Source organism: Eufriesea mexicana, unplaced genomic scaffold (assembly GCF_001483705.2).
Source record: "Eufriesea mexicana isolate 0111107269 unplaced genomic scaffold, ASM148370v2 scaffold294, whole genome shotgun sequence".
Lineage (NCBI taxonomy): Eukaryota > Metazoa > Arthropoda > Insecta > Hymenoptera > Apidae > Eufriesea > Eufriesea mexicana.
Window position 1 is genome coordinate 1,591,357 of NW_016908489.1, and position 24,729 is coordinate 1,616,085.

The following is a 24,729-nucleotide window of genomic DNA, read 5'->3' on the forward strand; positions in this document are numbered from 1 at the left end:
ATTCCTGCTCCTGCTGGCTGCTGCGTGGTTCGAATAGATCTACATGTCTGAAAGGACCATTACCGGGAACCCGGTTGGACGTCTATTTTTGCCCGCGCGCTGGTCGCAACGATCTTGCCTATTGCTCGGTGAACTCGTTTCTCTCAAATCATGTCTTTTCTATGGACTTTTATCTCACTCTTGCCAGGATCATCATCCATGACAAACGTCGTCGCTGTTCGCGCAATCGTAACCATTCGAACACGAATTCAAGATCGAAGATGCACACTAGTAGCCTAGCCTCGTCTTTGCCTTGAATCTCGACTCTGTTGCGACATCCTTTCCACGAATGTAACGTTTCGCTAGATCCAACTCCCAACTGCCGATGGCAAAGATTCAAGAAACTCAAACGTGTTTCCATCTCGAAACGTTGCCGAATAATATCCTGCCACGCGGTGAGCCGAGCAAGAAGGAAAGGAACGAAACGTAGAAGCAAATGGGGGGTAAAAATAGCTGCTGATCGCGGTGCACGTGAAACGTGCTAATAGCTCCTTTTCGTTTCTTCCTTTCAAGGGCGTTTTCGACCATCTTCTCTTCCCTCGTCTCTCGCTGTTCGTTCTGTCAGCCGGTCAGAGCAGCCCGGTCTCTCGTCTTCGTCCGATCGGTCCTCTTTGAGCCAGCCCATCTCTGTCGCTCTTCCACGTGGCCTCTGTTACTCACTCATTCAGAGAACGACCGAGTACGTTCCGAAGGAGCATAATGCCGAGAGTTCTTATAAGAACCAGGTCGTCGTTCTGCCCAAAGGTACGGCCTCCGTGCACGTAGATGGAAGCTTAACGTTTCGTTCCCGCGCGGAATTCCTTTTCCTACGACACGTCGATCCTGGTCCACGATAACTGCTTCAGGGAACCGAGTAAATCGCCCTATAAAACGATAAAGTTATCTATTCGGGTTTCGGCCACTTCGTGGAAGTCACCGTTTCGTGAAACGATGTGTACTATCACCAGAGGATACGAGCACACGACGTGGTCTTCTTTGAAGAAGAGACGAGAAGAGAGCACAGGTCGGGCATTTTAACGGTGATTCGACTCGTTGCGTTAATTATAAAGGATAACGGAGTGGGAGCTATTCCGTGGCGTTTTGGCTCGCAGATAAACGACGCCGATTTCCGAGAAATAATTGCGAATTGCATCATTCTCAATTCGTACGACGATTAATTTATCTAGGCGCGAGCGCGATGCACACTCATCGATTGCGAGTAAGTGAATTCGCGTGGGTGACGTTCCTCTTCCATCTACCGATCTCTTCCAATTTGAACCCTTATCGGAGACTAGCTGGGTTCGGTAAATATGCGAAAATTTTCCGTTTTGTCACTTCCCACGTGACGCACGACCGCAGCGACAAAGTACCCTTGTCACCTACGATCGATAAGGGTTGGAAAATTGGAAACTTGCCTGTCATTGTCAATTTTTCGTTCCTCCTTCGCTTCTCTCAGAGAAACGAGATCGGTAGAGTGATCAAACGTTAGATTAAATCGAAATGGAGAGAAAAAGTCGGCAGGATTCGAAAATTCGATGACAGTGTACACCTCGTGATGTATCAAAATGTATCCCGATAGTCGTGGATGAGCGAGCCTAGCTGTTTGGTTCGGAAGTAAGTGGCCTGAGCGTGTACGGTCACGTAGGTCTAACGTAGTGGAACGAATCGGCACGGCTCGGTATCGTTCGAATACCGATGATGAAAGAGGAAGAGATAGGTAAACAGATAGATGGACTGGCGGAGAAAGACGGCAAGCAACGCGTGACAAGAATTACCAGTCGACCGCCTATCTGCATACACGTGTTGCATTCGTATACCGCCAATACGTAGGGGAAAATAATTATCGTGAAAGACAGAGGGGCCGTTGTTCGGCTCGCGATGTAATCGGCCCCCCATTAACGCGTGGAATCGTCGTTCTTTCTTCGCGCTTTCCACGCTTCTGCTGGAAAACCGTATTAGCCCCAAGAACATCCCGAGTCTTCTTCAAACTTTCCATCGAATCAACGATGGGAGACAAGCAACGCGTCTAGGGAGCAGCGTGTCTTCGAAAGATAGACTACTCGAAGCGATAGCGGCGATGTAGGGAGCCTATGGCAGCAAAGAGTAGCCTGGTTACTCGATGTGTATAGACGTGTTCCGTTATCGACAATGTAGATAAACGCGAATATTATACGTCCATCTTTATTTCCTTGCAACCAGCACCGATTATTCGAGAAAGTGGGACTTGGCGTGTAGTCTTTCGATAACCTCGACACCTTAAATCTCATCATCGGGGCACCCTCGATATCGCTTATCGTCAACCCTGGTAGATCCTCTCGTTCAACTTGGACGGTTGAATCAGTTGGAAATTAGGGAAATTAGGGAAATGGTTGAAATGGAAAAGATGGGTGACAGCGTGCACCATCGGAGCGTCATGGCGGCGTGGTCCTGCGCCCGTGACGGACGTCAGCGTCTGTCGATGGAGGAAGGGTGGCTGATGGACTGGACGGTCCGTGGACGGTTTGTGGACGGTTGGTGGACGGTTCGTTGACGGCGGAGGGTCCGGGGTCGGCGGGGGAGCGGAAGGTGGAAGGAATTAGAGGGGAAAGACGCAGAGTGCAACGAGCAGGGCTCGTCCGGGGATAGAGTGCATCGTGAGAGAGGCAAAGGGAGAAAGAGGAGAGAAGAGCGGCGTAAAAGGAGAGAGGGACGCGGAGCGTAGGTACGGCGAGGCTAGAATGTTGCATCGCGTCGCTGCGCTGTCGTTGCATTGCGTACCGTTGCGTCACTCTCTTGTGCAGCGTTTCATTCAACTTGGAGTCCCTCGCACGAAGGTCAAGCGGTCGTAGCCTATCGCTGTGTGCGTCGAGTCCGTTGCATCTTCACTCTCTCCGCATCACTCCCACTGCTTTCTCCTCCCTCTCCCACCCATCTCTACGATAGTCAATTCGTTAATTCGCCGGTTATCGCCGCTGGTCCCGGGGTTTTTCGAGTTTCCTCTCGCCTTTCTTTCCATCTCTCTCTCGCTGGGCCCATAGCGCTATATATTTGAAACGAGCAATAACTCTCCCTCTGCCATGAAATTCGTCCTCGTCCGTGCGTTCGTCTTCCTTCCACCTAAAGTTTGATTTCGTCTCGATCGCGTTGCGGTTTCTTTCTTTCTCTGCTCCTCTCTCACGCTCTCTCGCTCCTCTCCTCCGGTCTTTTCAACATCTTTGTCCCTCGCGTTGCTCGCCATCCTCGTCGCTCCGCTGGTCATCCGTCTCGACGCTCTACCGCCTCATGGCGTGCCTCCCGTTCCGTTTCTCTCGTTGCCCGTTTCTTATTCAGCGATTTTATTTCTTTCTCCCGCGTCGAGCTCTCCTTTATCCGCCCCCTCCACCTCCTGTCGCTCTCTGCCCATTCTCCTCCCTCCCGTTGCTCTTTTTCCGCTCTTCTCTCCCCTTCCGGCACGTCAACTCCAGCAGGTTCACCGTCCATTCATGCCTCCACCGAGACGCCGTCTCCTCGCCACTCTTTCATCCTACCTACGATCTCGACCTTCTCTTTCTCTCTTTCTCTCTCCTTTCACCGTCTTTCGTCGCTCTCTCGACCATCCTTCCACGATCTTTCGATGATCTTTCGATGATCTTTCGACGATTCCTCGCCGATCACCGATCTCTATCCCCCCCTTTATCCAGCTTCCACCCTTCTCTGTCCTATCTTCCCCCGTTTCGCTGGACTCCGTTTCGTCCTTTGATCCTAGAATCCCTTGGATCTGGTTTCGATAGGCGTACCGAGAACACAGACGACAGGCGTGTGTACCGTATCGTAGTATGAGGATACGAATGCGAATGAACACGTGAGTAACGCGGATTCATCGATTACGACACTTGTTCCAGGAAAGTTATTCTCTTTGGACAAGTTCCACCTGTTAGCTAACACGTCGATCGATCTTCTCATAGAGAAGCGGACGGTGGTGTCTGTTATCTTGTAACCGCGATACCGGACAATTCGTGACATGTCGGATATCGATCTCGTGTACCGAGAATAATGACAATAAGAACGTGGGTCTTGACTCACCGTGTTGTTCCCCTGTCGCGAATCCGATACCCGATGGTCGCGCGAGATCCGAGATGTCAGAAGTAACGATGTACCCTCTGTTAATGGACCGGATTAAAAAGAAAGTTCGTGCTTTCTTCTCTTTCAGCGCGATGCTAGAGGCGTGGGCAGCTATCTGGGAGGCGGCAGCATTAGCGACGGTGGCGGCATGTTGACGGTTATGGCGAAGTTGATGAAACAAGAGCTGGCCTCTGACGCCGAGGAAGAGGGCCTGGTGCCTGCCCTCTCAGGCAGGTTCACCTCCATGCGGAAAGTGCCCTCACTCTCCGACCTGTCCGATCCGGAGAGCTCCTTAGGTGAGTTTTTCTTTTCCACGACTTTTCCTGGTTAACTGGAAATCGCCTACCCGTTGGGCAGTCGTAAATTCGTCAAGCGTCGGCGAGCTTCTTGCTCGTTAGGCCTCTATCGGTCCCGCGCCTCTTACTTAGTCGCGTCCAGCAGATGTGCCTGACACTGCAACTATCGCGGTTAAATATACAAAGACCAGTAGTATATAATCGCAGTTGCGTACTTTCGATAACTGTAAGAGCCGAAGGTCCGAGGCTTGGTAGTCCTAGTGTCAACTGAAGAACCGTTAGAGCACGGTGTCTCTGCGAGGAATGTCAGAGTCATCTGTCTGTCGCGTATAGTAAAGATGTACTCTTTGAATGTCTCGTTTGGTTACTTTGATAAATATAAGCTTGCAGCGGATAGTCGTTAATCCGCTGGATCAGATCCAACAGGCCGTGTTCCCGAGTTATGGTCGCGGAACGTTGATTCGTGGGTCGATAACTCGAAGAAGGTTCCTCGATATTCGCTAGCAAGCTCCCTCGTAGTCTACGTGGGCAGATACGTTTACGTAGTTTCCCTTTGTAAACGGATACGTAACCAGGGTACTCTGCTTGAACCGCGCGGCCTGGAATGTTCGCAAGTATCGCGGAGATCTTTGCGATATTAATAGAAGATCTATAAGAAGCATCGGCCGCTAGTTAATCAAGGGTTGATCCCGTATCTGCTCCACCTTTGTGTTCGATTCGCGCCTTATTTGACTAATAAAGCCCCCGTATCGCGTCCACTCGTTAACAGACCCGTGACTACCGGTTCCGTTGCTCGATTTAGCCGTGGAACCCTTAGATAGGGAGCTTCTTGAATCCACGCGATAAAATATCATAAAAATATCATAATCCCTCCACTTTCATCGGTGCAACAGAAGGAACTGCGGGAGCTAAGTTCGGTACAGTGTCACGGTAGTGTATATGCTATATTTTAGCACGCCTTTGTACATTCGCTCATCAGACATGTCTCGTTGGCAACGTGCAATTGGACTAGACTGTAATTTCGAGGGTAAAATACGTAGAGAGACGCGTAGACTCGAGGAACCCTTAGGATCTCACGAGATTTGAGAAGATATAGGGACCCTAGGATTAGAGTTAGCACTCGCTGTACCTCCATCTCGATAACCTACATCCGATTGCGTGTTTCAATTTCGAATAGACGTTACGAAGGAGTTACGTGGTTCGAGGGGGTGTTAAGTAACGCAGGGTTTTTCTTTTTTTATAACAGCCGAGCATGCAGACACCCCCCCGGCTCGGCTAGGTTATTCGTGCGTGCACGATCGGCCGATCGAGCGATCGCGATACGTAGGTCGTAACTATGCAATTTGTCCCGGGGTATCGGGTGTTGGCGTGAGAAAATGACACGCTCACGCGTGTGTTTACCCGGCCGGTCTAGTAATCGTCCAGGCAAATGTTTCAATTAGCCGTGTACGCGGCCATTGTAGTTTTAACGCGCCACAAGATACCTATTGTGAGCCGTGGGGGAGAGAACAGGGGGAGGAGGAGGTTTCGAGGCTCCCTTGTGTGACGTTAATTCACCGCGCGTTTCAGTGGCCTGTGGGGGGACGTTGAATTTCCCGCGGTCTCGCAGGCATATTCATCGGGCATCTTTACAGTTAATGCACGCGGTTATATGTGCCACGAACGCGTAACAGGTTTCCGGGCCGGGGGGAATAGCGTAATCGTAATCGTCATCGTAATCGTAATCATAATCGTTGCCTCTACCCTTGCCGCGCTCGCGTGAGATTAATTGTACCATATTCCGAGGCGGTTTCTAACATTTTCGAGTCGCTAATTACAATAATTATAGCAATTACGCGCGTGTAAGTTTTCCGAGAAATTTATTCCGCGGGAGTTCGATGTTCTTTCGGTTCCCGGATAATTCCCGCGTAATCGATCCTCGCGAGGATTGCGTGGAATTTTTAACGAAACCGTTTCGAGCTTAGGTATCTACGGAATACGCAAGGATTCTAGAGTACCGGTATATCGAGTTTCTCCTCTTCGTTTCGATATTCCGTTCTCTCGAGTATCACGGACGGTCGATCGAAATCGCGCAGAGTCGACGGAAAATCGGTTCGCTCGGTTCTTCACGGAGGATGTGAAAACGGCCTGGAATTTTGTTTACCACCTCGAGAGGGCCTCGAGGATGGAAGGGTTTATGTGGGTAGTCGAAAGAATTCTGGAATCAGCTATTCCAGCCTGTGCCACTGTTGAAACACGATCGATCCGACGCCATGGTTGTAGTGTCCTGTTAACCGTTGGATTGTGACACTAAAAGGTGCACTTACATCGAGTGATGCTTGCATAATATGAGCGGTAGCTGCATAAGCACTTACTCGTGTATAACTTGTCCGATTAGATCGCGCAGACCGGCTCGCACCGCGTTGCGTGTTGTGCTATTTTAAAATTTAAAACAGCGCGAGGAAAAAACGGTAGGGCGACCGCCGGGGGACGAGAGGGGCCTGCTCCCGCGATTATTTTCCTCGATGGCAAAGAAAACTCGAGGATAACTCGAAAAAGGACTACGTCCACCGAGCTTGTCACGTCTGTACTTGGAAGAAAATTCTCGGAAGAGACACCGGAGGCTACCAAACGATCTGTATTCCAAAGGTACGGGACAATTGATCAAGAGCGCGTATGATAGTCTAAAAATATCGCCAGTCGATTTGCATACAATTTGTTCGAGGCTCGAGGCTGCGAGACCCGTCTCGCGCGAAGCAATTCCACGAACAACAGGTTAGCGTCTGCACGGTGACCCATAGAGCCGCGAGAAACGCGGAGTAACGCCGAGATCGATGTCTCCTTCGAGGGTTAAATTGCGCCAAGTGTAATGTCTCGACAGATCCGATCTGTCCATTGTCGGCCAGCCTTTAAACCGGCTCTGTCCATCGGCTCTTATCACCCGGCTCGATCGGTGTGTCCAGAGGTGAGCAGAAGAGAGGCCAGCCTCTCGAGTACTCCGTTGCGGCGAAATCCCGTCCCGTTACGAGCCCCCGTTCCCAATATTTCTATTATACCATAGCTACTGTTTTAATCCAATGTCTGCCACCGAAGGAAGGAGCTCGCCTCGTCCTTGACAGTGAACACTTCGACGGTGCAATTGCGTCAATGCTGCAAAGTGGTTAATATGCGCGATGCACACGTTCGCTTTCCTTTAAGGAACCGGCGAAAATATCGATCAGCCTTGGCAGCTGAAGGAACACCGATCAAAAATTCATCATGTCCTACTCTTCTCTTCCATTCCATTCACGGATCCTCGAAAGAATTCTATTCGCAATGGCGGACGAGGCATTTCCGTCGAGATCGAGGAAACGTCGGATCAACTGGGCATTGATCTCGTTTTACCTTTAGATTTTCGATTTCCATTTCAATTTCGATTTCGATCTCGTTGAGAAGTTTTGTTCGCGACGAGGAGGAGGTAGAGAGAGGAGAAAGCGAGTCCAAATGAGGAAAATGGGCAAAATGGAGGTAGGAAATCGGGTAGCACGGAGCACGGAGTAATTCTTGTTACTCGCGGCTCGGCGAGCACGATCAAAATGTAGCGAGAATTTACGAATTGGATAATCAGCAGCATCCTCATTAAGGCCCCCCCACTGAACGCCCCCGCCTTCCATTCTCCTTTACTGGCGTGTGTATACGCGTGTGTACGTGCGCGTGTACGCACGCACTCTGGCCCGCTGCTGGATCGTCGTCCACCCACTTATCTACTCCTCTACAGTCGCACGCGTTACGCACACGTCCACGATTTTTCACTGATTCCACATGCTTTTCCAGCTCTCGCGTGACCCGTGAATCATCCTTGCCAGCGTTTTAACACGGTGATTCCGTTTCTCCCGACGCTTTGCTTTCCGCCAACGCGACTTTTCCTCGGCGAGAAAAACCGCGGATGGGGAAAAGATCGGGAAAAGATCGGGAGATTCGCGTGAGATCCGTTCGTTTCAATGGAAACCTCGGTTTGACCGAGGGAACAGGTGCTTTGGTTGAATAGGAATCGCTGCAGGTTGATGAATTTTTTCGCTGCTTCGTTAACCAAGTTCGTTCCCAGATTTCCCAGTTGCTAGGATTTTCTCCGCGAGTGCGCGATAAACCGGAATCCATGTTTGAAATAAACACGGCGGATTTCTCGAATAGTCGGCTGGTTCGCAGTGGTTCATTGTTCCATTCCGTAATTGTTTACAACGGAGATAGAGAAGGATCCAGCGGGTTGGCAGAGATTAGCCCGAGTCTATGAACGAAGCGATAGTCGTATCGGTTGCAGAGGCTAGGAGAGGCTGGATGGAAAGGAGATAAAATGATTTTCCTGGCGAGACGGGGACAGGAGCGTTAACCAAGCGTGAATGCGACGAACGCGACTCGTTAAACGCGGTCGCGGTTGCGGTAATTAGCGGTTTCGTTGCGAGTCGTTCAGCCTTCGTCAGCGCGCGTCACTCGTCGACGAAGCGTTTTTCCCACGGGAAGCGAGACCAGGTGACGTGCTCTGCAGGCTGGTGAAAAATTTTGGAACTCGATATCGAATACCAAGGCCGACGCCATTCACGTGACTCGTTCGCGTGCTTGTTAACACGGGTTTATTAAGTCTTTCCTAATTTCTGCTAGAACCTGGTGAGAATTATCACGTTGGCGGACTATCTTCTCTCGAGTAGCAAACGACTAGCCAACCATGCTACGTTTTTGTGAATCCAATATTCTCAACGAATTGCCAGAATTACCTAGAGTGGTCCAAAGTTGGTCCAAAGTTGACACAAAGTTGGTCCAAAGTTTATTCAAAGTTTGTCCAAAATTGGCACAAGGTTGGTCCAAAGTTTTTCCAAAGTTGGCACAAAGTTGGAACAAAGTTTTTCCAAAGTTGGTACAAACTTGGTCCAAAGTTTTTCCAAAGCTAGCACAAAGTTGGTCCAAAGTTTTTCCAAAGTTGGCACAAAATTGACATAAAGTTGATCCAAAGTTTTTCCAAAGTTGGCACAAAGTTGGTCCAAAGTTTTCCAAAGCTAGCACAAAGTTTGTCCATAATTGGCACAAAATTGACATAAAGTTGATCCAAAGTTTTTCCAAAGTTGGCACAAAGTTGGTCCAAAGTTTTTCCAAAGTTGGCACAAACTTGGTCCAAAGTTTTTCCGAAGCTAGCACAAAGTTGGTCCAAAGTTTGTCCATAATTGGCACAAAATTGACATAAAGTTGATCCAAAGTTTTTCCAAAGTTGGCACAAAGTTGGTCCAAAGTTTTTCCAAAGTTGGCACAAACTTGGTCCAAAGTTTTTCCAAAGCTAGCACAAAGTTGGTCCAAAGTTTTTTCATAATTGGCAGAAAATTGACATAAAGTTGATCCAAAGTTTTTCCAAAGTTGGCACAAAGTTGGTCCAAAGTTTTTCCAAAGCTAGCACAAAGTTTATCCATAATTGGCACAAAATTGACATAAAGTTGATCCAAAGTTTTTCCAAAGTTGGCACAAAGTTGATCCAAAGTTTTTCCAAAGTTGGCACAAAGTTGGCACAAAGTTGGTCCAAAGTTGGTCCCACGCTTCTTCAAACTTACTTTATTGTACTATACTGGTCTTAGAAGTTGGCACAAAGTTGATCCAAAGTTGGTCCAAAGTTGGTCCCACGCTTCTTCAAACTTACTTTATTGTACTATACTGGTCTTACTGTACTCTGATCGAGTACATAGAATTAGACGACGTTTTACAATTCTGTAGCCAAGTGTCAGTGATTACCGAATGGTCGCTTTCTTCGAAATCGTCCCGAACGATTACCATTCGACACTGTGCGAACACTTCTGAAGATTTCTTTGATAAACGACATCCACCCAACCCCTCGTGGTCAATCAAACATAGGATTATGTTAACGGAGGTTAGAAATGGTAAGGAACTCTGAAATTCACGCGTTTCTGACCCCGATTTAACAACGGATAGAAGGGATCAACGACAACCCGACCTTCTCCTAAGCAAATCCGCGCGATTCCCGGGCTAAACTCGGTAAACATAGTCCGTGGTTCTTTCAAAGTGGTTCTTCCGAAAGTTTAAATAAAAGATCGAGCTCCTCGCCGGATCGAGAAGAAGGGGTATTTTATTCGAGTGCAGTTGGAAGCAGGGAACGTAGACGTTTACATTTTCCTGGCGATCGCAGGAGGCCATTGAATAATGCAAGTTTCCTCGGACTTTGTCGTAACAACCGTTCACTCGCCATTGTTACCGGATCTCCTTTCTCACCCCGAGCCACCTGATAGGACGCTGATGACAGTTGCCGGCCGGAATGTTTTATGCAAATAGCCATTGTCCGCGGCGACATTGACGCGTACCCGCGTGAAATTTGTTTCTTTCCGCGTTTCCTTCGCGCTGCCTTCAACCGGCCTGGAAAACCGAGACTGCTCTAATGAGAAAATTGCGTACACGAACCGGCGGCCACCTCTCGTCCCTCTAATTATCGCAATCGCGAGCGTGGCTTTCGAGTTAATTAATCGTCCGGAGTTCATCTCCAGTCTTCAGAGTAAAGCCTGACCCGGTAATTGGTCCGGCTAATCGGGCTAATCTGTTTCGTGTTTAGAGACAGAGAAGATAAACGAATAGAGATTCGCGAGCTAGGTAAACGTACCCAGGAGTGTTTTTCTTGGATCGGTCCAGTGTTTCGCCAACATCGAATATCTGCTTCCAAATTTACAGATAGCAATCTTGACAATCTTGAGATGGAATCGGTTTCGTGACAGTGGCTAGCTCAATGGCAGATCGTCCGGATTCTTCGGACTTTCCTCGAATTTATTCGGCTTTCCCTCGTTACCCAGGACATCGATGGGACGCTGTAAGACCGGAATACATTTTCGATTCTCTGTTAAACTTTTCCCTCCAGAACTCGATCCTAGTGTCGAGTACAGGTATACACCGCGCGTCGCTCAAGCTACCCTCGAAGGTGCCCATTCTCTGGGAAAGGGCTGTAAAGCCTGTCAAAGCCTCACCACGTGCGACGCAGGGCTCGCTGAGGGATCCAGCGAAGTAAGCAACGAGCTGTTTCACGCACGATCGAGTAATAAACCGTTGGAGATTCCGATGCTAAACTCTCGGTTTCGCGACCGGGACCGGGGATGGATCGCAGACGCTCGCAGAGGCTGAAAGCAGTTGGCAGAGACTTGGCAGAAGTCTGTCCTTCGGTACCGTAACACACGGCCGTGGAGAAAAGTGAGCGTGGCTCTCTTTCTCCTTCGTAGGGCCCTTCGTAGCACACAGGGCACGTAAGACGTCGAGCCATGCTCATCCGGTGCTCGCTACCTGGCTGCGGAATAAATTGGATATATATACACGTAGCCGTCACTACGGAGGATCGCTTCTCGGAATGACAAATTGGATACGCGATCGACAGCTTGTGCTCCCTGGCTTTCGAAAATCTTGCACGACTTCGAGGTCCTGTGTGCTCGATCATCGAATCTCTCCTTCGTCGAACGAAGTAGTGTAGCCATCGGGGGGGTGAGAGTGGTCGAGGAGAAAGTGGAGCAAAGTGTGCGAGGAAATTTGCCGATACCGGGGTATCTTTCCGCTAGAAACGTCGCTGTCCCGTGTGGTACACGGGCGAGAAGATAAGATAATCTCGGTCGTAGATCTAATCTGTCTGTCCCATCGGCACCTAGAGGATCTCGGATGGAGACTAGCTTGACTCGGTGACGAAGAGACTGGCAACGATCGAGGGGGGAGGGGGCAGACTTAGCAGTCTATGGGGGTATCTGGTTGGATTAAAATTTCGCCGCGGACCCTGCGGCAGGTAACATCGTCGCGATGGCGCGTGTCCCTGTCGCAGAAGAACGGCATTAATCCCGAGGGGGGCCGGAGGGGGCAAAATATTCGTCTGCCTTGTGCGACGCGTGATTGATAAGATTCGTCGGTGTGCAGGCACACAGGCAGACACGAGAGTCTAGTCACGTAGGCCAGGCCACAGTAGCGTTATTTAAAAGTGGCGGGACTGTAAGATACGAGCGCGACTCGAGGTTTACAGGCATCCTCGAATGCGACGACTTTCGAATCAGATCCTTTACATTTTCTTCTACGCGGTAGACAACGCGGGACAGGCCTCTTTCGTACGGGCACAATCGATGCTGCATATCGACGAAGGGCAGTGCCGTTGGATCGCGACCAGAGAGAAAGAAACGGAAGAGTCACTCGCGATGGAAATGCAGTGCTTTGCAATCCCTGGGGAATTTATTCGCGCGTTTTTCCGCTTAGCTCGTATCTCTCGCACCAAATTCTCGCCTTTTTCCTCATCCAGGATCGTGAGAAAGGGGAAACCGCGCGGAGTCCACCATTCCACCTTCTCGGAATCCTCCACGTCTGCGTAGCGTAACCTTCGCAGCCATGACAGACGACGCGTTCTCCAGGTCCCATTCGCTCACCACTTTTCCTCGATTCTCGATATTGACACTGAGCAGACGACGAGGTTTACTGGACTGGAACACAGGCAGAGATTCGATCGTGCGCTCGTGCAGACGCGATTTTGACAGGCGACCAAGGCGGTGTCAAAGGCTTCTCTCTTTGGGCTGTCGGCAAAAATCGGAGATCACCGGTCGAGCCGTGGATCGTTGGCGGATTCGAGGCGGAGAACGGAGGGAAAACGGGGAAAAAAATGCGGTCGAAGCCTCACGAGTGCATGAGAATGCGCTCGATCGTGGGGAAGAGCGATTGGACGAGGGTGCACGCTCGAAAGGAGCATGAAAGGGAAACGCGAACTTATGGGACCACGTTGACCGGTCCCACGCCTCGGTGTCGCTCGCCTTTTTTACATATTACCCACCACTCGCATTCTCACCCCGTCTACCTGTCGCCCCGCCATACCCGTCGTTCGATCAATCGATTATTTTTAACCCCCCCGAGATCGAGATCGAGTGCACGCGCAGCTCTTGGCCACCTTCTTCTCGCTGCCCTCTGCTTAATGGCGAAACGATCGTAACGACGAAACGTAATTACGAGTAACGCGATAAAACGCGAGGAAGGGCATTGTAAATGAAGTTGGCTCTTCCGGTGGGTCGGCCAGCAGGCGATTCGGACGCCATAGAGACATCAAAGCTACGTAATTACGTGGCCGGGCAAATGAGCCATAAATTAAAATCCCGTCGGCCATTCTCGAATATCTTCCCTTCAAACACCCCCTCTCTTCTTCCTCCACTCTCTTTTACTTTGTTTCATCTTTATATTTTTATTTGACAGAGGTTAACCCTCTACACTCTGCGGTTCATTCAACACCCCTAAGCTTGAGTCGAATTTAAGACAATAAAATTAGATCAGAAGTGGATCAGAAGCACAGGTCGAATATTCCTATCTTGTTTTAGCATAAATGGTATCACCGTGCTTAGAAAAATATAGGGGAGGTCTCGAATCGTTACACCCCCATACGAATCTCAGAGTGTTTAGAATATATGTTCATCCCTGTAAAGGGATCGAGTTCTGAACCATTTCACTGGGTCCACGTTAGCATGTGGTATCTGTCCGTGTACATGAGCTTGACAAAAATGTGTACACGCGATGGTCCAAGTGGCCTGGCCATCGAATAAATGGCGGTGGCTGATGGCAGAGACCAGGTGCTAGCACGGAGCGACTTAAAGCGGGATAAAAAGCGACGGATTGGGATTCTTACCCCACGTTTGTTCAAGGCCTCGCAGGTTTCGCGAGACGTATGGTTGGCTGATCGGTTGCGAAAAGAAACGTTGGTTTGTCATCGAAGGGCATCGATGGTCGGCGTGGGCCGTTGGCAACGACGACGTTGCGCGGAGCGGAGCGGAGAGGCATTGCGCGAAATGCGTAACCGCAGCTGTGCGTGCGGTCGAGGAGTAGTCTCCCCTTTCTCTCCTCTCTTCCGTCTCTCTTCTTCCCTCTTCTTCCCTCTCGTTCTCTCTCTTCGCCTGCGATGGGCCGCTGCGAGCTTCTCGTCCTTGTCTGCCGTTCGGCCCGGTTTGCTTACCTACCGGAGACCAGACGCAGATACAGTTCTCACGTCCTCGATCCCCGGAGACGACGATTTACAGTTTCAAACAAACCCTCCTCCCCCGTCGCTGTTCCCTCATCTGGGCTCTGGTTCGCCCGTGGACAGATGCTGCGGCTCGTCGTAAGGGAATTTCAAGATTTCCAAATTGCCGCTCGGAACTCGAAACTCGAGGTGGAACGGGCCTTCGAGTCGAGTGCACTCGTGTAGGTGTATGCATATGTACGGAGAAAGTTGGAGAAAAAACAAATCGGATATTGTTTGGTTCGAACGATCGAGGAACTCGATTTGGCCAGGGGTCCGAAAACATCCGAGTACTTCGAAAATAATCAAACTGTTCGATGAAAAGCGCGCGGTTCCAACGAATTGGGTGGTTCGAATTAACCGGACGGTTCGAATGAATCGAATGATTCGACAGTTCGGATAAATCGAACAGTTCGAATAATTTGAATGGTTCAACAATTCGGATAAATCGAACGATTCGAATAAACCGCATAGTTCGAATAATTCGAATGGTTCAACAATTTAGATAAATCAAACGATCCGAATAATTCGAATGGTTCAACAATTTAGATAAATCGAACGATCCGAATAAACCGAACGGTTCGAATAATTCGAATGGTTCAACAATTTAGATAAATCGAACGTTCCTAATAAACCGAATAGTTCGAATAATTCGAATGGTTCAACAATTTGGATAAATCGAACGATCCGAATAAACCGAACAGTTCGAATAATTCGAATGGTTCAACAATTTAGATAAATCGAACGTTCCTAATAAACCGAATAGTTCGAATAATTCGAATGGTTCAACAATTCAGATAAATCGAACGATCTGAATAAACAGAATAGTCAGAATAATTCGAAGGGTTCAACAAATTAAATAAATCGAACAGTTCGAATAAATCGAATGGATCAACAATTTAGATAAATCGAACGATCCGAATAAATCGAATGGGTCAACAATTCTTATAAATCGAATGATTTGAATAAGCCGAAAAGTTCGAATAACCAAAAGGTTGGACTAAAATGGACGGTTCGAATAAATCGAACGCATCGAGTATGCATCGGATATCGGATCATTCGTGACACTTGATTGCTACGGCATTATGATCGAACTGCACGCTCTTTTGAATTGTTCGGTTTCGTTTTACGCCCCAAACTGTTTCGAGTTCACGTTCCGGTTCGAAATTTGAGCTTTTCGACATCTCTAATATACGTACAGAGTCGTCGTCGAGGTTATGTATATCCGTGCTTCGCTTTTATTATGTAACTATCCTTTTTATTACTCTCTCATTATTCTTTTACCATTCCCGGCGACGGATAAGAATAGTACTAGGGAAATGGCGGATTATCGCGGTATTTATAATTCATCGTCGTTTCATTGATACCCGTCACAGAAGCAGCGGTCGTGTATCGGTTATTTTCGGCAAATTCGCCGATAAATCGGGACCATTTACCTTGTACGATGAACCAGCCGCGAATCGATCTCTGGAATCGGTTATCGCGGACTGACAGCTGGTTGTTTCAATGATTTATGGCGCGGCTTATTCTTCGAACCGAGAATACGATGTATCGATGGTCTATTTTTAGACGGGGGATATAAATTCTTCAAGTGTCGTTCCGCTGCCGCGAATCTTGTCCCCTCGCCGATCCGTCGTTCACCGTCCGAATCGATCTCGATTCGTGCCACTGTTGTTTCAACGAGTTTTAACAAGCCCCCGTAGCTTTACGAGCCTTATCGAAAAACATTCGTCGTAAAGCCGACTCGGCCGTTCGACCGCGAAAACGAAAAGTCCGTATCATTTCGGCTTACGTAACAACCGTGCACGCATTTCGATCGATCCATCGATCGATCCTGTCCGCGATAAATCGCGAATACCTTTGATAAAAGCCCGGCCGTGGCAGCGGTTTCTTCGATTATACCGGTTCAATCGGTGTTTCTGTTTGCCTTAAATAGACGTTGCCGGGGGCATTGGTCGGAGGCGTTCGATAGAAACGAACCTTTCTCTCTCTGCTCGACACCTTATCGAGCGGGATTTAAAGATAGTTTAGCCTCGTGAAAAATGCATATGCTTGTCGCCCCACCGATCCGTGCGAATGATTTTGCACCGGCGAGATTGCCGATCGAAACCGGAAAGTGGCTACCTCTGTCGGTGCCTCTTACCCTGCAGCACGGCAACGCGCTTCGGGGCCTTCCGCACAGATGGCGCCGCGCTCGCGCGGTGACCCGCGATGGGTAAAACAGGAATCTTCCTCACAGGAATCCTCGAGGTTGGGTTACCTTGGCGAGCCGAGGTGGACGTCGAATCTTCACTCCTCGCTTTCTAAACGACTAAATCGAGTTTTATACACTCCTACCTTCCATAAACACGAAATACAAGGTACAAAATAATCCTCTTATCGATATCCCTTCTAGTTATTCCGTTCCAATAAATTTCTCGTGATAATCCACGAACGATTTTCAAATTCCTAACCTCGAATTTGTAAAAATAGAAATTACCCGAGGCAGTTCAGTTCTGGTTTAAGATTATGCATCCACGGAGGTGTACGACTGCGAGTGGAGAGAGAGACAGAGGTAGTCCCGGATGGGCAGAGTGGAGGGGCTCGATAAGGAGCAGATAGGAAGGCATATACGCGAAGGGAATAAAGGAGGAAGGAGAGAAACAGGTAGCAACAGGTTGTGACGTCACGAGGCGCCACGCGACTCAGCTTCATTCACGAGGAGGCAAGGAGAGCCAGGCCGCGGAGGGTGGACCAGGAACTAATAAACGAAGCGGCTTCTCGTTCTCGTGTTTTCTCACGTGATTCGACAAGCCGGTTTATCTCTCTGGACGGCCACGAAACCCGGTCCGGCAATTAGTAGCCCGTAACGGTTTAATTCGCCCCGGTATCGAGCCTTGATTCCTGATTTTCAGATTGATACGCGTACACGTTAATGCGTTCACCTGGCCGGCGTTATATTATACGGATGTCGTTAAAAACGTTTCGGTATAAGCCGCTCGGCCTGGCCAGTTCGTTCCGCTCCAATCGGAGCTTCCAATTTCGCCGATTCTCCGCCGCCATTTCGGTTCTTAAACGAAAACCGTCTAACTGCGCCGTATATCATCTTTTGCCTTTATGGACTCTTGCTTCTTTGCTCCTGCTTTCTTCCTTTCTTCCCTTTTCCCGCTCTTTTCTCTCTCATTTTTCACACACTCGCGTAATTTCTCTTTATGCATCCCCGGGGATTCCCCGGAGTGCTTTTCCCAGTTGCGAGTACCGCGTTTCGTGGACATTTCGACGAACGCTTCGATCCCCTCGGTCTGATCCCGCGATTCCTCGCGAGGATTACGCTAAACGCGTTAATTAGCAGGAAACCCGATCGCTCGATAGCCCGGTTGATTTTCCTCTGAATTCGCAACTCGGCGCGGCCTCCGCGGCCAGGAGCACGCAATTTCTCGGAAATTTCAATACGCGCGCCGCTGTCAGACCGAATCGCACGGAATTACCTTGCCCCGCCGCTGCGTCGCCTCTTTTTACAATTGCAAAGTGCAATTACCGCGAAACCTGCTCCGCTTCTTGCGCAACCACCGTCCCGACGCATCGCCGTTTAATATAAATTGCGTCAGCGGTTGTACCAGCCAACGCTCCGAAGCCGAGTTCTAAATTAAAGCGAGTCTGGTACTCCGCACCGGCGAATTGCATGGATTGCGCGCGTTATTCTGCTTTTTCTAAGAGATCGGGCTAGAAGTAGCGCGGTGGGATATGCGCGCTGGTCAAAATGCTTGTGCTAATCGACGTTAATGTGGACGAGTCGATGTTAAAGGTATTAGACGCATGTGCGACGTTAGCGCGAGTTACGTATGCAGGTCAGAATTTGAATTCAATAAGGATTGTGCTGCCTCAGCTTTATATACCTCATTAAAGAGCGGTCGAGTCGAGTGCAAAGGTACCGCGAAGCGTCGAGCAACGATAATCCGAGTTAAATTCATTGGTCGGGGTCCGCGAAAGGGATGAGTGCCGGGTGCGGGGGGGGGGGTGGTTTTTCGCGTGGGTCGTGTTTTTCCATTCGCGAATTTTTGATTATCTGTCATAACAGTTGGTCGTTCATTTTTCCGAGTAATTTGATATTAGACGTGGTCGGAGATCAATCAAGTTCATCCGGATAATATTCCGAGTTAAATAACACTGGTCGGGGACCGCGAGAGGGATGGGTGACCGGGGTTGCGGGTGGTTTTTCGCGACGCGGTGTCGTGTTTTCCGATTTTCTGTCGACAGTTGGTCGTCAATTTTTCCGGGTTGCCCTGGGTCGTCGAGTATTAGACGTGGTCGAAGAGATCAATCAGGTTTTTCATCCCCGATGATATTGACAGCAGGTAGTAGTGTGTCGTTTACTCAAAATTATTCCTCGCGACTACGTGATCTTACCAGGAAGATAACCGCTTCCGTGGACCCGTGTCTCTCTCTCTCTCCATCTTGGAAATAGAAAGCGTAATTGTATTTAACCCCCTGGACGAATAAATACCTATACTTATATTCAGGGTGGAGGGAGAAGTGGGCAATAAAAGGACGCCACGCTGGAACGTCGAATAATAAATTCGCAGGAGCGATGAAAAATAAGGACAATGGGGATAAAAGGAAATTAAGAACCCAGAATAAGAAACTTCGAAGAAAGGATTTATATAAGGTTAAAAAGAAGAGAGAGGACGGCTATAAAAGCGGGAAAAAAAGAAATAAATCTACCTACAAAAATAAAACAAAAAAAAAAACAGGGGAATGCAGTGGAAGTGCATCGAAGGATCCTAGGGGAGCGTACGCGAGAAATCCGAGAACGGCTGTAGGTGAAGACCACGCACGAGGAACAAAGTTGCCAATGGTATAACGCGTTACGATATGCCTCTGCCTTCCACCACCACCACCAGGGGTCTTTGTCAATGGCCGGCATCCGGTAAACCGACTCGCCGGAAGTAGCCCGAAAAAAGTGGCCGCTGAAACCATCTCGCGTATATATGACATAACCCATTGCCCAATATCGCGACGTATTCTCCTCTTTCTTACCTCGTGGAAAAGCCCAGTTAGTAGATATACCGTTACGATTTTTATTCTCGGCCGTGCTCAAACGCCTCGGAGCGCAAGCGTGTTCCAGCGAGAGAAGCTCTGGGATGTTTCTTATCGTTCGAGAAATCGCCACGAATTTCCTCGATCGGACGACGTGTCGTATCCTTTCCCGAGGATGACCCCGAGTTCTTTACCCTCGGCCACGTAGATCCGAGAGATGTTACCCCTACCACACGGCGTGTGCACGGTGTCCAGGCGTCGCTTTTGCCCGTAGAAAGAGAACCACGGAGAGGACAGGCGAGATACCGTGGACGACGTTGCCGTGAAGGGGCGAAGAGGGCGGAAGGAGAGTAGCCTCCCCACCACGTGGCGAGTAGCCACGCGAGTTCATTCATGAGATCGTGGGAACGTGGCTCACGGTGGGTCCGTTTTACCCCATCCTCCGGCTCCTTCGGCTTCGCCTTCCCTTCGCCTTCCCTTCCGTCCCCCTCGGCCCCCCTTCGACCCACCTTCCCCTCTGCTCTCTCTACGTGTGCGCTTTTCTGCTTTCTCTTGATCCGTCGTCCTATCTCCCTCTCTCTCTCGCTCCCCTTTCCCTCTCCTCTCTCCCCCCGTCCCGTTCTCTCTATTTTTCTCTCCTTTCTACCGCTTTTCAGCTCGCCGCCCTCTCTCGCTCTCCCGGCCCGGCTCTCTTTGATACGTTGGTCGTCGTGACCGGTGTAGCCTCGTTTTTGTCTTTGCTCCAGAAGCAAGAGCAGACTTCTCCTTCTTTTGCCGCGTTTCGCCGCGAAACAGCCTCTCGACGCTCCGCTCGCGCTATGGTCTCCGCTCCCGCGGCCCTTCTGCAGCCTTTTCACTTCGTCTCTATGCGCTCTGGCCACCGTTTTGTTTTCGTTAATCGCGCCGGATAGAGAGGATGAAAGGTGGACCGGGGTGGCAGCTCATTTGTCGGACGCGTATGACTAACGAGCGTGTTCTTTTCATCCTGCAACCGCGTCGGTTATCGTCCACGGCTCTGTCCGATGGATATCCGAGTTTCCTCGGCTAATTAATTCGCCGTTTCTTCTGGATACCTGCAATTGCTATGCTTCGTCCCTGCCCTCCCTCTTCGGCTCTCGCCTCTTCCTCCTCTTCCTCCTTGGATAAACATCTAGCTCCTTTTCCGCGCTTCCTCTCCCCGCCGCCTCCAGCACTCGTCCGTTTTACCCGCTTACCGGATCCCTTCTCTCTCTCCGAGAGCATCGGAGTACAGGGGAGAAGTACAGTGGCTGCCACAAGTTGCGTCACTCCTCGGCATCGGAACTAATTTCTCGCCGAGTATCGCGCAGAATCCGCGCAGGATCGACGCAAGATCGATGCAAGATCGACGCGTGATCGACGCAAGATCTTCCAGCACGGATTTCCTCCCGGGGACCTTGCGAAATTTTCGAACGAGTTAACGTATTACCACTTAACGACGCGGAGGAAGGAAGTGGCGAAAGGAAGGCTCGATCGAAGCTTATGGTGTTTCATAATTCATGACGTTTCCCGCGGCTATCCCTGCTCTCGCCGACCGATTAAGTCCCAGATGACAGGAATCCAGAGTTCGTCCTGTCATTACGTAAATAGACCTTATTACGAAACGCTCGGGAATCCTCCTGCCAGCGAGGACTTCCAACCTCTCCCTCTAACGATCCCATCCGATCCGCTATCGTCGATCATCGTACCAGCCTGCCTTAATTCCACCGTGCTGCCTCAGATCGGCCAAAATTCGCTTACGGAACGTATCGAAATATAATACTCATTCGGGATTCGAATTTTTTACCACCTCGTCCACTGCCTTAACACTGAACCTACCATGGTCAAATGACAGGAGATGGAAGACGAAGTAAAGCTGTGAGAAAATGGAATAACGAGAGGCATTGAAAAATTAATTAGGTATATGGGTCTAGGAGGAACTGCGAAGACGAATGAGAACGAAAATAACATTGGAACATTGAACTTTTAATGACAGTTTTAACCCCCTTCCTGCGCCATCTATCTCGATGAAATCCTGACTGATGCTCCAAAATAGTCGCAATACGTGCCGACATGTAAATACGTCTGATATAGTCGGTTTTACGCGATACTGCTGTTAGTGGAAGTTCTCTGATCCTTTTTCCTTTTATAAACATTATAAATATATTATATTTTATAATAGATGACAGTTTGGGCCGACTTTTTTGTTCACGAGTCTGACACGTGATATTCATATTCGACCCAAAATCCTCGTCACGAGTCTGACACGTGATATTCGTGTTTGACCCAAAATCCTCGTCACGAGTCTGACACGTGATATTCGTGTTTGACCCAAAATCCTCGTCACGAGTCAGACTCGTCAAAGTACGAAAAGGGGTTAATAAACGTTGATATAGTTTTTCCACCGTTTCCATTGGCTACTATTTCTTTGCATTATAACCCCTTAATACAGAATCTCGACACGTGCACTTGCGCCTTGTCATACGTATACCCGCTCGTCCTTTGTCTTCGCAGGGTGCACGTGTCGCGAAACGTTCTCGATGTTTCTGATTTTTCTAGAACATCACGACACGTACCCTTACGCGATTTATGACTGGCTTTCGAGGTCGCCATAACCGTAAGGAAGTTGAAACATAAACATCGCAGCCGAGAGGCACAGTTCGTAGCTAGGATCCAACGAAAACATAGAACAGGCTCGCACAGGCTTCCTAATTAATTTTCGTCGATATTTTCCCGTCTCAGTCTTGTGTTGTGCTTCGAAGTGCCCAGACGTGTGATGGCTCGACGCGTGACCGACTCTGCTGCCGATCCTGCGCCATCGGAGCTGATAATCGCAAGGCAAGTGGTTTAGATTTAGAATCGGACCTAGGCTCGTAAAAGGGAAAGTGGACTGCTGGACTTGGGTCCACTACGCGCGAATAAATTAGAGGAACGATGGACGGTTAGCGTGGTCGTTACGCGGCAACAACCGCATTCGACGTTAACTGCTCGTTTATAGGGCCGGCGTACAGCTGATTCGTATCTTAAACCGCTGGCCAGGTGTTACATTACAACTCGGCGTAACTCGCGGCCTGTGCGGCATTGTGTCGAAGAAAAATGATTTAGCCCCAGACAGAGGCATTAACGATGCAAATAGAAAGATCCCGGTTCGAGATTCGGCTGATCCATCGCGCAGATACGGCCCCGGCCCGGGCCCGGCTGATTCACGGGGAGAAAAATGAATCGACGAAACTTTACGATCGGATTTCGTTTATTTTCCATCGGCAGCGAATTTATTAATCGTCAGGGGCCCGGAATATTATAGGTCAGTGTCGACGCCGCGATGGAATTTCGTACCGAGTGAATCCTTTTTAATTTCACGGATCGTGCAGGTATGTAAATTGTCGGCTTCTCGGGGTACCGTCTGGTCCAAAACCCTCGGTCGCGAGACCACCCCATACTGTTAGAGTAGTCCAAAGTCGCCAAAATCGGAAAAATTCGATATTCAAAATGGACCTCGAATTTGCTAACAATTGAACCATCACTCGCTTATTTCCAGTAAAAACCAGGTTATTTATCTAAATTTCCAAGATCCTCTTAGAGGATCCTCCTCGTTATGGTTGGTAACAGAATATTCTCTCCGTACCTGATCAATAGCCACGGGAAATGCAGGGAGAGAGAAAGAAAAAGGGGGAAAGAGAAGAAAGTAGGAAACCCGTGGAGAAATTCGTGACACATGGGAACTTTCGCGATCCACTGTACAAGACGACCTCTACATGGTCGGCGGGCAGTGGAGACATAATTGCGGCTCGTCATCGTGTTGCAGGCCCTCGGGGTGCTTCTCATCCTCTCTCCTGCGGAATCTTCGTCAACGGGTGCTCACCGAGAGATCTCCTTTCTCCTCTCTCCGCCTTCGAAAATATTCAATCATCGTTCCGGATGCAAGACGAATGATCCGGGGCACGGATCCCGGGAATAATTGAATTGTATCACCAGGACCGTGATCAATCTCTACCGGTAATTAGCCGCTCCCGACCGGGATTAAAACGTAAAATGATGGAGGATGCGCGCAGCCTCCTGGCTTTTTTCTCCATCGGCGAATCGATGCTGCAACCTGTAGAAAGGGAGTATAGGAAAGAAGCTAGAAAGAAGAAGAACAAGAAGAAGCAGAAGCAGAAGAAGAAGAAGAAGGAGGAGGGGACGAAGCAGCAGGCAGGTAGAAAAGCAACAGGGAAAAAGAGAAACGGGTTACGAAGGAGAGCCGCGAGACTCAGGTGCAGAGAGAGAGAAGAAAGGAGAAAAACAGTAAAACGAAAGCAATAGGCGAAGGAGGGGAAGAGGTAAAGAGAGGTGCACAGCTACTCGGTGCGTATCATACGCGCCATTACTCCTAGAAGATACGGCTGGCCGCGCGTTTTACGAGCGAACGTTTATTCACCATTTCGAGCCTCTTAACGTTTGCCGCGGAATATCAGGCTTTAATACGTCCAGACGGGGAACCAGCGCCGAGCCGCGTTCGACTATCGCTCGCATACGCCTGGCCGGCACTCCGGTTTCCCTCTTGGTCTCTGCGATCTACGTCGTTTCGAAAGGATAGATCGCCACCGCGTCCTTGCCCGCCGAGCTTTTATTAAACCATCGATTAGCTCGATACAGCTACCAACCTTTACGATCGGGCCCCGGTTCGCTCCGATACGCCTGCGTTCTTTCCTAGCCTCTTCGTCAGCTTCCGCGCCTTTGCATCAAGCGGAGCCTTGGTCTCCTTCCATTTCCGCTCTCGTCATTCGCTGGACTTCCGATTTTAATTTTCATTTTTTACTTTTATCTCCGAAATTTTTTAATCATTTTCGCTAGACAAAGGAGGAATCGCGCGAAGGAAGGTCGTTACCTCTTCGTGTTTGAATTTTTAGTCGATCTTCATCAGCTTTCACGCGTTTGCATCAATCGGAGCTTTGGTCTCCTTCCATTTCCGCTGTTGTCATTGTCAACCAGGGTTTCGATTTTAATTTTAATTTTTAATTTGTACCTCCTCGATTTTGGAATAATTTTCGCGAGATGAAAGAGGATTTTTAGCCGATCTTCCTCAGCTTCGTGTGTTTGCATCAACCGGAGCCCTAATCTCCTCCCGTTTCCCTTGCCATCGATCAGGGTTTCCATTTTAATTTTAATTTTTAATTTTTATCTCCTCGATTTTGGAATAATCCTCGCGAGATGAAAGAGGATTTTTAGCTGATCTTCCTCAGCTTCCATGCGTTTGCATCAACCGGAGCCCTGGTCTCCTTCCATTTCCGCTGTCGTCATTGTCAACCAGGGTTTCGATTTTAATTTTTAATTCTTATCTCTGCGATTTTT

General features: G+C 49.2%; 1 protein-coding gene across 2 annotated transcripts in view; it reads left to right on the top strand.

Moving 5' to 3' along the window:
* The window catches only part of pnt (ETS transcription factor pointed), a 173,110-nt gene that overhangs the window by 10,600 nt on the left and 137,781 nt on the right, over positions 1-24,729 (top strand). For both annotated transcript variants that reach the window (XM_017912022.1, XM_017912023.1), the window contains exon 3: positions 4,187-4,394. In XM_017912022.1, coding sequence (XP_017767511.1) covers positions 4,187-4,394 — 208 coding nt within the window. The remainder of the gene's footprint in view (positions 1-4,186; positions 4,395-24,729) is intronic.